At 46.2% G+C, this 12079-nt stretch overlaps 1 protein-coding gene across 1 annotated transcript; it reads left to right on the plus strand.

Annotated features, from left to right (window-relative positions):
- Positions 1-467: 467 nt before the first annotated feature.
- On the plus strand, positions 468-5743 carry LOC130130313 (alpha-1,3-mannosyl-glycoprotein 4-beta-N-acetylglucosaminyltransferase C-like). Its single transcript, XM_056299981.1, has 4 exons — positions 468-551; positions 1537-1696; positions 4436-4690; positions 4824-5743. The coding sequence occupies exons 1-4, from the start codon at positions 468-470 to the stop codon at positions 5741-5743; spliced, it is 1419 nt and encodes a 472-aa protein (XP_056155956.1).
- Positions 5744-12079: the final 6336 nt, after the last annotated feature.

Here is a 12079-nt window from a genome sequence, read left to right on the forward strand (position 1 = left end):
GCGACCAGGAGAGCTGCTACCAACGAACCACCACCACTGGTCCCTACGCCCAGCCTATAGCCCCCCGCAGTTGCGTATAGAACACCAGCCAAGCTGCCCAAGTACAACAGAATTACACAGGTCGATATGTACCTCTCGCAAGTCCAACTAGCGGCATGGCACAGCGGATGGAGCAACGAAGAAGCTGCCATCCGGCGTTGGAGGGAAAGGCTTTGCAGGTGCTCCTTGACGTAGTCCAACTGAAGCAGCGGGACCTCCAGGCCCTGACCATGGTACTGGAGAGGCGATTTGGGCACCAACCCTTCACTGACCAGAGCAGGGAGCAGCTAGCCAGTCACTGCCGTCAAAAAGGAGAGAGCCTGGGCACCTTCGCTGCAGATGTGCAGCTGCATGCCTGACATGGTTACCCGCACTGCATCGCAGCCGCCCAAGAGGAGCTGGCCCTCCACGCTTTCCTGTAGGGGCTCATGCTGGAGCGGTTGCGTCAGCATGTTCGCCTCGCCATGCCCCAGTCCCTCATCGAGGCTCTCTGTGAAGCTGAATGGGCAGAGGTAGTACTCTCCACATGACCTATGCAGCAGAGGGCTCCCATTCTCCGACTGCAGGTCAGGTTGGCCGACTACAATGAGAAGGAGAAGGCAGAATAGTTCTACCAAGTTTGGCCTCCACCAGAGCAGTCTCGGCGATGGCCTCCAACATCCAAGTGACATCCACCCTGGCTGACTGACCGCTGTGTGACGAGCCTGGTCACACAGCCTGCGACTGCCCAGCACCAGTAATATTCATTTTGTGTCAGGCGCACTCATAACTTTACTGTTACTGTACTGAAAAGTTTTGTGTTCAAGCAGTTTCCAATAAGTAGAGTTGGCCAGTTGGGATTGAGCTGAATAATGAAATTTTTTTTGTTAATTTGACTTTGAAATTACAATATATAATTGTTGCTTGTACATAAAATGACTTAAGTAATGACACATAATGTTTGTGTTACATAAATAAAAATAAACAGTCAGCAACCTGGTAATATATGTCATATAACGTACATATTACCTGTTAATATGACATATAGTGGCATGCTCAAAAACGTTATTTTGTCGTGTGATTAAAAAAAAGTTCTGTTGAACTGACACGAATTTCCAGTCACACAAGGGTCACGTGACGTAGTTAGTTTGTCTGGCGTACTCATAACTTTACCGTTACTATACTAAATTAAAAGTTCTGTATGCAAGCAGTCAAGTGTCAAGTTGAGTGAGCAAACTGGGATTTACAGTGTAGGGCTCTTTTACAAAGTCTATATCTCATTCAAAACAATCTTCTGCATGGCTCAAAGCGTCTGAGCAGAGTTTTGAACATGATTGGTGCCATGCATGATAAAATGTGTGTACTCCTACTTCAAGAATCGTTCGGATTTGTGTCCTCCCAGATACTTGTACTGGGTCATATTTGCATAAACAAAGACGAGGTTGCTGTTTGTCCTTGCAAGTGAAGGTTTAAGATGTGTGTGTTGGTGTGCTGTGCTTGTGTTTGCATGCTATGTAGTACTTTGTAGGGACAAAACGTTCAGCTGCAGATGTACCAAGGCAGACTCTGCTCTCCCCTCAGAAGCCGGGCAGCAATGAATCCTGGGTAGATTTGAAAGGTTACTTGCCTCTCAATGTGTCCTACCAGCTGCTTGCTGGAACACCACCAGCAAAGCACAGTGAGTAATACACACGCACGCATGCACAAACACACACGCACAAACACACTGAACTGAGCTACTTTGACATTTCCTTGATTAGCTACTGTCAAGTCACATTTTCAGGGGCGTCCGGGTGGCGTGGTGGTCTATTACGTTGCCTACCAACACGGGGATCACCGGTTCGAATCCCTGTGTTGCCTCCGGCTTGGTCGGGCGTCCCTACAGACACAATGGGCCGTATCTGCGGGTGGGAAGCCGGATGTGGGTGTACGTATGTCCTAGTCGCTGCACTAGCGCCTCCTTTGGTCGGTTGGGGTGCCAGTTCGGGGGAAATAGCGTGATCCTCCCACGCGCTACGTCCCCCTGGAGAAACTCCTCACTGTCAGGTGAAAAGAAGCGGCTGGCGACTCCACGTGTATCGGAGGAGGCAGGTGGTAGTCTGCAGCCCTTTCCAGATCAGCAGAGTGGGTGCAGCAGTGACCGGGACGGCTCGGAAGAGTGGGGTAATTGGTCAAGTACAACTGGGGAGAAAAGGGGCGTTCTGTTCAAAAACCCCTGTAATATAATTTTTCTGATTAACCAACCGTAGGACGTCATCCTTTAGTTGCTTGTTTTGTCTGCAATTACTGCGGAGAACTGAGGGTGGATTTCAAAGTTCATAATCTACCATTCTTGGGAATTTTGAACAAATATGAGCAATTCTGAGCAAAGTTCACAGGCAAGGTAACAGAATTCCACTGTTGGATCTGTTGTCATATAAATTCACTTTAATTCAGCAACAACAACAAAAACGCCTAAGAGAACAACTGATTCAGCAAGTAGGTGTTTGGCTCACTGATGACATACGAGTGTTTGTTCATATCAATGCAGGACAAGTTTCTCTTTGAATTTGGGATTTCCCAAGAATTACCAATCCATGAGTGGTTGTGTATAGTCAAGCTTAATAAATTAAACACATTCTACCAAAATTGTTGTTTCCTCAACAGTAGGGCTAATTACCTACCGGAGAGTGGGGCCTGGATCAAGAGCTGTATAGCATAATCTGATGGATGGTGTCAGACCTTTCAAATGTTGAAATGAACAAAGTGGCAGGAATGGGAGACAGACACACTGCGGTCAGTAAAAGAGAGCTGGTTATCAACTCAGAGGTTCCCTAGAGACCCCGAAGTCTTGATACATCCTTGGGCATGGAGGATTTGGCTGGGATGAACAGCAATTCAGTTGAGCTGAAAAAGCTGCTCTCTCCAAATAGATACATCAGCGAGGCAAGCGGCAACTCACTTACACAGCTTGGTGTCCTCTGGGGAGATAAAAAGGTAGACTTGGGTGTCATTGGTGTCGTGCTGGTTAGAGAAACCATGTGCCAAAATGATTGGGCCAAACGAGGTTTTACAGATTGTGAAAAGGAGTAAGTCGAACATTGAGCCTTGAGGCTCAACCTGTCAGGGGGCAGACACCTGACCCTCCATGATACTTGGTATGAGTTCCCTGTCAGGTATGATTCGATCCACTCTAGCGCTGTGCTGAAAATTTCCAGGTCCATCACTCTTCAGTTGCAGCAGATAGGTAAAGGAGGATAACTAATGAAGGCAGCTTTGGCTGAGTGGAGTGATTCAATAAATGGAAGAAGAGCAGTTTTAGCAGAGTGACCACTCTTAAACCCTAACTAATGGTTATTCTGGAAGGGGACAGAAGATACCTGATTGCATGCTGCTTGTTCCAGAGTTTTGACTCAGAATGGGAGCAACGGGACATGCTGGTAGTTTTGGACCACAGGAGGACCAAGTGATGTTTTTGTCAGCAATATGGTGATTCATGCTAGTATAAAGTTGAGTGGAAAGACACCAGATAGGTGTAACAAGTTGAAAGTGTTGGTTAGATAAGCAATGATGGAGAAGTAATGAAGCAATGATGGACAGTAGAAGGGGCCAGGGAATGAGATTAGGCGAACAGGTTGTGGTACAGTGAGAAATGGAGACTTCAGTTTCATGGAGAGGCGAGTAGTCTGACAATGTAAGTCTCAGGACCAGTGATAGCAGGCGGTGGACTGACAGAGGAAGTAGGAGCAAGGAAATTATCACTGATGATTACCACCTTCTACTGAATGTAAAGGGAAAAGTCGGTTTGAGTGAGGGAAGGTGGTGGGGGTGGAGAACAGCTTGCTGAGGCTGGAAGCATTGGATAACTTGTACTGGTAATAAGGTGTTTTGAGCTAGGATGCACATGTAGAGAAACAGGATAGGAGTGATCAATAATCTATTAGATGATTATTCTCTCTGTACTTGTGCCCTCTTCTATCAGGTTACTGAAGCCGACAGGCTGGTAACACACATAAGCAGCTCATTTGGCTTGTTATTGCACATACATAAACAAGGAAATGGTATAGATAAAAGATATTACATTGGCAGACGACTATAATGCTGTTTCTTGATTTAGCTACACAGTGGGGTAAAGTTTTGCTAAAGCCAACAGTCAGGCCCAGTAGGCCAGACATCTCTTGCGAGTTTGTAAGAGCTCCGGCATATAAAACCAATTAGGGCATGTAAACATCAATTATTTGTACATTTATTTGAGTAAATGTCGATCAAGAAACTCTTTTAAACAAGCATCCCTACTTGGACTACAATCAAAACTTACCCTATTTCTTTATATTCTACCTGTTCACAATGGTACTATATGTACTATCTCTGTGTAATATATAAAAATCACACTCACATGCTCACCTCTGTACTGTGTGCCCTTCCTCTTCTCTGTCAGGGTTCCTAACTGTTGGGCTAGCGTCAGTGAAGAGGAAGAAGGGCAGTTACCTCCTCCCCACTTTGCGCTCTCTCTTCTCCCAGTCATCCCCAGAAGAGCGCGCCTCCATGGTGGTGGTGGTGCTGCTAGCAGACTTCAGTGCTTCATGGAGAGAGGCTACAGTGGGGGAAATCAAAACTGCATTCACTTCTGAGCTCGAGCAAGGCCAGCTGTTGGTTTTATATGTACCTCAGCAGTATTACCCCCCTCTAAAAGGTGCGGTATTAGTGTGCTCACAAACCGAATTCACACAGACATGTACAAACATTGACTGAATAGGTTTTGTGTGTTGTGATCACACACTGTACATGACTCCCAGATACCCTTACTTTCTTTTGCTCTTCCCCAGGGCTAAAGAGGAACTTTAAAGATTCTCCAGAGCGTGTGTCTTTCCGCTCCAAGCAGAACTTGGACTATTCTTTTCTGATTCATTACAGCACTGGTCTCAGCCAGTACTACCTCCAGCTGGAGGATGACATCTTGTCTGCACCCAACTACCTGTCCACCATCAGAAAACACATTCAGGAGCAAGAAGCGAAATCGATAGCTTGGGCAACGTTGGAGTTCTCTAGGCTAGGTTACATTGGGAAACTATACCACTCTGCTGATCTCCCTCTGCTGGTTCGCTTTCTCTTCCTATTCTACCAGGAAATGCCCTGTGATTGGCTGCTAACTCACTTCCGCCGGCTGCTGACCCAGACGGAGCAAATCCTCTTCAAGCCTTCACTATTCCAGCACATGGGCACCTTCTCCTCATTTCAGGGTACATACAACAAGCTAAAGGATCAGGACTTTGAGGAAACTGCCTATTCCAACCCCTCAGCGGACGTTTACTCTGACATGTCTGTCTATAAGGACCACGAGCCTAGATTGGCATGGGCCGCTGGAGACGGATTTTTCTGGGCACGCTCGCCAGAGAAAGGAAACCACTTGACTGTGGTGTTAAGAGAGCCTATCGTGGTGACAGGGATTATTGTGGAAACAGGGTCTGAGGGAAAAGACCTCCTGGATTCAGCTGTGGTGGAGCTGGGTAATAACATGCATAACACAGAAACTGGTGAGAAAAGTTGCAAGAAGTTCCATTTATTGGGGAATGTAGAGAATGGAATGTTTGAGATGCAGCTAGATAATAAGCATGGCTCTGCCTCCTCCTGTGTGAGGGTACGGGTCACAGCCAGCCAGGAAAATTGGGTGATCATTCAGAAAATTAGGATCATAGCAAAGACCAAAACACCCTTCAACGGAGGATCTACATTTAAAAAAATGTGAAACCAAATCAATTTTTTTTTAGTTTTTATTGATTTTTTAAACCCCCCCCCCCCATTTTAACTGGCCAATCACCCCGCCCTTTTTGAGCCGTCCCGGTCGCTGCTCCACCCCCTCTCTGCCGATCCGAGGGGCGCCCCGACCGACCAGAGGAGGCGCTAGTGAAGCGACCAGGACATCCGCCTTCCCACCCGCAGACACGGCCAATTGTGTCTGTAGGGACTCCCGACCAAGCCGGAGGTAACACTGGGATTCGAACTGGCAATCCCCATGTTGGTAGGCAACGGAATAGACAGCCACGCTACCCGGACGCCCCTGAGTTTTTATTTTTACTGACTTAACATGAGACCTTGATTGCATAAAACTGTGCCCGGTTCAAACAGTTTAATGGATGGAACAATAATATTGTAGTGAAATCAGGGGGCAGGCCGGGAACCACCGCAGCGAACCCCAACCCAGATCGCTTGTACCACGCGCGACTGCGCTAACCAGTCGACTTAAGGGTCCGACCCGGGCTCGCATCCCGGCTGTGGCGGTTCCTGGGCTGCCCCCTGATTTCGCTACATTGGTGTCAGAAGTGGGATGGTGAGACTGTGAGGCCATCAGAAGCGTGGAGCCCAGAGGCGTGAGGGAGCTGGTATGCTGAGTGAATTTCCAGTGTAGCTGTTAAGCTACACTAGAAAGTCACCTGAAACTATACTTTATCTTTTTTTACTTAGGAACTAAAGGGCAGAATATAAATAAATAACAAACCTACTAGCTTCCACAGTGGTGTAATTAGTCGAAGCCCCGAGTCCAACAGAAGAGAAAACAGTTAATTCTTTTGCAAACTTTAATTAGCATGGGAATTCTGATAATTCCTCAGGTCAGCCCGCAAAAACACAGACATTTTGTACAGACAGATGCGAGATTGCAACTGCAACAGAGTTGGAGTTTGAGGTAGAATAGAGAGAGACCGACTGACCGAGTCAGGTGGGGGGGGGGGGCGAGAGAGAAAGAATAGAAGGTAGGCAGATTTTTGCTTGTGACAGAAGCTACAGTAGTTCCCCTTGACCGGCTGCACTTCCTTCACAGACACTGTGGCGTCTTTACTGCTCTCTCGGACACCCCGCTCCCTGGGTTTCCCTTGCCAGTCATCGGCCTCTCCTCACCAGTAGCAGGCCTCGTGGAAGGTCTCTCCTCATTCTGGGAACGTTGGGTCAGAGGGCTGTTTTTTCCATCAGCCTGGGCTGAACTAGCTGGTCTCTCTCCAGTGGGCTGAGCGACAGGTTCTTCAGCTGCTGAGTGGGACTGCTGGCTGTGGCTGGCAGGTCTCTCTCCTAGCGTGACAGACTTGTTTTGGGAGACCGGTCGAGCCTCAGCTGCAGATGTTGTATTTCTGGATGGGGGTTTGGAGGATGGAGCAACACCTTGCTGCTGTGGCTCCGCATTGGCCTGAAAGTCAAAACAAAATGACTGGGAAACTGGCCTCTAAGCAGATATAGGAGAAATGTAGTTTATTTTTGCACATTTTAGATGCCAAAATAATTGGTGAAGTTATTTTAACATTATTAAAAATGGTAGTTTTGCGTTTTACAATTATTATTGTTGAATAAAATTTTGAAAATTGCCGGAAAGACTATTACAGGTTGATCTATCTTGAATTCACACTGAAGTGTACATGTTAAAAATGTTTGCACTACTAAAATTAAAGATATGAGGGTGAACAGCCATTATACCCAGCTCCTATTGACAAAGTGGAGTTCTTCAAAATGTGAGGCCCGCCTCCCCTGGGGGGCGCCAAAGAGTTTACGGGGAGTGTCTTTATGCATGCTCAATAATCCAGGTAAGAAAATCAAAGAAAGTTGAATTAGTTCATCTGGACACAATGTTTATTGAGAGAGAAATGTGTCTTCACTCATCTAAGAGACATAATGTTGCCGAATCATCATGCGGATTGACAGGACCGCCATCGGTGCTGTGCCCTTACGGGGTACCGATGGAAACTATCAAATCCGCTGTGGTGACCCCTGGGAAACAGGGAACAACCCAAAAGAAGAAGAAGACTCATCTAAGTGACATCCTCAGTCTCACCTGACTGTAGGTACCCCCACCCTTATAAACAATACAGTGACTGCAGGTACCCCACCCTTATAAACAATACAGTGACTGCAGGTACCCCCACCCTTATAAACAATACAGTAGCATAACGACCTAAAGCAATGACTGGTTTCATATGCAAATTACTGTGACCATTAACTAGAGTTACAAAGGCCATGTGTAATATCCATAGAGGATTGGGTAATAGTTGCTTCACAGCATTATAAGATGGTGACACATGTACTCTTAGCCACCACCCCCCACCCCCGGTTCAGGGATGGTCGTTCCCTCTTAACATAGATGGCCTCTTTGACTCCCCGTTCAAACCAGTATTCCTCCCTATCAAGGATGTGCACATCCTCATCCTTGAAAGAGTGACCACTGGCCTGTAGATGGTGTAGACTGTGTAGATGGTGTAGACTGTGGAGTCCTGGTCTGACATGTTAGCTCTCCTGTGTTGTGTCATCCTCTTGGCCAGTATCTGTTTAGTTTCCCTGATGTACAAGTCACGGCAGTCCTCCTGGCACTTAACAGCTACACTATATTGCTCTGTTTGTGCCGGGGGACCAGAAGATCCTTGGGGTGGACCAACTTCTGGTGCAGCGTGTTTTGGGGTTTGAAAGCAACTGAGATGTGATGTTTGGAAATTACGCGTCTCAACTTTTCCAACACTCCCGCCACATACGGAATCACCACTGGTTTACATTTAGACAGCTGCTGTCCTTCTCCTCTCTTCTCTCCTGGTGCCCTGTTTAGGCGTCTTCCTGGCTTTGACAAACGCCCAGTTCGGATCATCACACTTAACCAGGGCCTGTTTAATGTGGGATTTCTCCCCTTCCCTGGCCGCTGTGTTGGTGGGGACGTTGTCAGCTCGGTGGTGCCGTGTCCTGATGACTCCTAGTTTGTGCTCCAGGGGATGATGAGAGTCAAACCTTAAGTACTGATCAGTATGTGTTGGTTTACAGTAAACATCATCAATCAAATGTCCCCCATCACCAATTACAATTTCACAGTGTAAGAAGGCTAACCTGTCATGTCCACATCCTCCCTGGTGAACTTGATTGGTGTCCACAGAGTTAATGTGGTTGGTGAAATGTACTACATCCTAAGATTTAATTTTAACCCAGGTGTCATCCACAAATCTGAACCAATGGCTAGGTGGTGTCCCTGGATAGGACATCAGAGTCTTTTTTCCACGTCCTCCATATTGGCCACAGTAGGTGAGACTGAGGAACCCATGCCTCTGCCTATAGTACTGCCCCCTGTATGTGAAGTATGTGGACTGAAGACACAGCTTCAGGAGCAGACACACTTGGTCAGTGTTAAGGGTGGTCTCATTGCTAAGGGTGGGGTTGTTTTGTAATTTCATACGGACTACCTCCACTGCTTCAAGAGACTTAGCATCATAAGAATACATTTGTCACCATCTTACAATGCTGTGACTGCAAACGTTTCCAAATCCTCTGTGAATAGTACATATGGCCTTTGTAACTCTACTTAATGGTGACACCCATATTTGCATATGGAACTGGTCATTGGTTTGGGTCGTTATGTCACTGTATTGTTTATAAGGGTGGGGACACCTGCAGTCACTGTATTGTTTATAAGGGTGGGGACACCTGCAGTCACTGTATTTTTATAAGGGTGGGGATACCTGCAGTCACTGTATTGTTTATAAGGGTGGGGACACCTGCAGTCACTGTATTATTTATAAGGGTGGGGATACCTGCAGTCACTGTATTGTTTATAAGGGTGGGGGTACCTGCAGTCATTGTATTGTTTATAAGGGTGGGGACACCTGCAGTCACTGTATTGTTTATTATAAGATGGCGAAGGTGACACATCATTTATGCTGTAATGTTTTATTTTTGAGATGTCTCATTCCTGGTTCAATTTACGAGGTAATCTGGGAGTAGCCACTGGGGGGCGCTCAGTTTGTTGATATGCCTGGTTGAACAGCTGTTTGGGCTGCCGTCGTTGGTCGTGGCGGCCATTTTAGGTCACAACGTTTTTGATATGTTAAAGGTAAGTTGTTGAAACGGGGTGCTCTGTTAAATCCATCTGCAACCCTATGTTGAAATGGTCATCCATGCAGTTTTATATGTAAATATGTATGCCAGAGATATCGTTTTATGTTTTAGGTTGTTATTTTGTGAAAATGGTTTTGTTTTATGACGTTTGATGCCCATGTGGCTAGCGAACTACTGAGAGCTAACCCATAAATGCTAGCTAGCTGCTCGTTCTGTGTGGCACCAGGCCTAGGGTTAATTTAAAAATGATTTGAAATTAGAGACAACGTTTTTGATATGTTAAAGGTGACGAAAGATAGCCAAGAGAAAATAAATTCTGCACTGCTCGGACCAAAGAACGCCGACTCCTGTCCATTTTCTCCTGACTCCAACCACACCAATCAAAAAAACACAACGCAGAGGGAGCCAGGGAGGAGGCAAAAATACAGGGCTAGGGAGCCGGCCTGCAGAACTAAGGGCTACATTTATAAGGGTGGGGACACCTGCTGTCACTATTGTTTATAAGGGTGAGGACACCTGCAGTCACTGTATTGTTTATAAGGGTGGGGACACCTGCAGTCAGGTGAGACTGAAGAGGTAACTCAGATGATGATGAAACGTTTCTGTCAATAAACGTCGTGTCCAGAGAAACTGATTCAACCTTCTTTGAGCTTCAGGGGAGGCGTGGGAAAAAATGCAGGGAAACACAAGAGACGGACTGTCACCCGCAACCTGTGTGCAGCCAAGACGCAGACTCGCTGCTCCCATTAAGGTCCAGAAGACTATGTAGGCTATGTAGGGTATGTAGGGTATGTAGGCTATGCATGGTGGGCTAAAAGAGTGAACAATGTGTACGTTTCCCAGAGCGCGTTTTAAACTTTAACAGGTCAGGCTCAGCCCTGTGTCGCGAGGCAGCACTGTGCACCACGGTTTCATGTTCTCCATTTTGTTCTGATAAAAGGAGATGGGTTTGTGTTAAATCTTCTTCTTTACTTGAGAAACATGCACAAAGAGGCACTTACCCACATATATATACCAATTCTTAACCACTGATTTTATTAAAATGTGGGGGATTGTATGAGGACAGTGTTCAGAATAAACAGCCCTTTATTGATGATGATGATGATGATTCCTCATGTTAAAATGGGGGAGAACCGGTGACTTGATGTTCTCTGAAGGGAGGCTCACCTTCTTACACTGAAAACCCCTGAGCTAAAGTGAAGCGTTCACTTTTTCAGTTCAGCGCCTGCACAGGTTTCAAGAAGACACGTGTCAAACTCCAAAAGTAATTTTATCCAAACAAAACTACCATCTGTTGTGGTTTCCTCGTAACATTTAAAACTCCCCTGTTAGTTGTAGCAGATTGAGATCGATTTTCATACGTAACAGTAGTTCCGATCAACAGTCCAACAGCGTTGTGTTATTGATTTTGTTGTCCTAACCTAAAATACTACACGTTACAATCAATATACCCTTCACAGCCATACTCATGGGACTGGCATCCTAAACTGAGCCCTTCAACGTCCAAACTGCAGCTTAGACTACTATTACTTTCGGCTGCTCCCATTACGGGGCGCCACAACAGATCATCCGTTTCCATCTCTTTCTGTCCTCTGCATCTTCCTCTGTCACACCAACCACCTGCATGTCCTCCCTCACCACATTCATAAACCTCCTTTTTGGCCTTCCTCTTCTCCTCTTCCCTGGCAGCTCTATATTCAGCATCCTTCCCCCAGTATACTCAGCATCCCCAGTATACCCAGCATACCTGTTGTTGTGTAATTGGGTATGATGGATATAGAGAATTTCGCGTAGTGCTCAAACCTGTTCGATAAGTTTAGTTTTGTGTGATGTTTCTGGTTATTGCGTTACATTGATATATGTTGTGTTTCTGCTTGTTGACTTTTAAATGAACTGTTGTACTGTTAGAGCCCAGGAAGAATAACTGCTGCTGAGGCAGTGACTAATGGCCATCTGAAATAAAGAATAAAGCATCACTTCTCCACACATGTCCAAAACCATCTCACTCTTGTCTCTCTTGCTTTGTCTCCAAACCGTCCAACCTGAGCTGTCCCTCTAATATACTCATTCCTAATCCTGTCCTTCTTCATCACTCCCAATGAAAATCTTATCATCTTCAACTCTGCCACCTCCAGCTCCACCTCCTGTCTTTTCATCAGTGCCACTGTCTCCAAACCATTTAACATAGCTGGTCTCACAACCATCTTGTAAACCTTCCCTTTAACTCTTG

This window comes from Lampris incognitus, chromosome 2 (assembly GCF_029633865.1).
Source record: "Lampris incognitus isolate fLamInc1 chromosome 2, fLamInc1.hap2, whole genome shotgun sequence".
Taxonomy (NCBI): domain Eukaryota; kingdom Metazoa; phylum Chordata; class Actinopteri; order Lampriformes; family Lampridae; genus Lampris; species Lampris incognitus.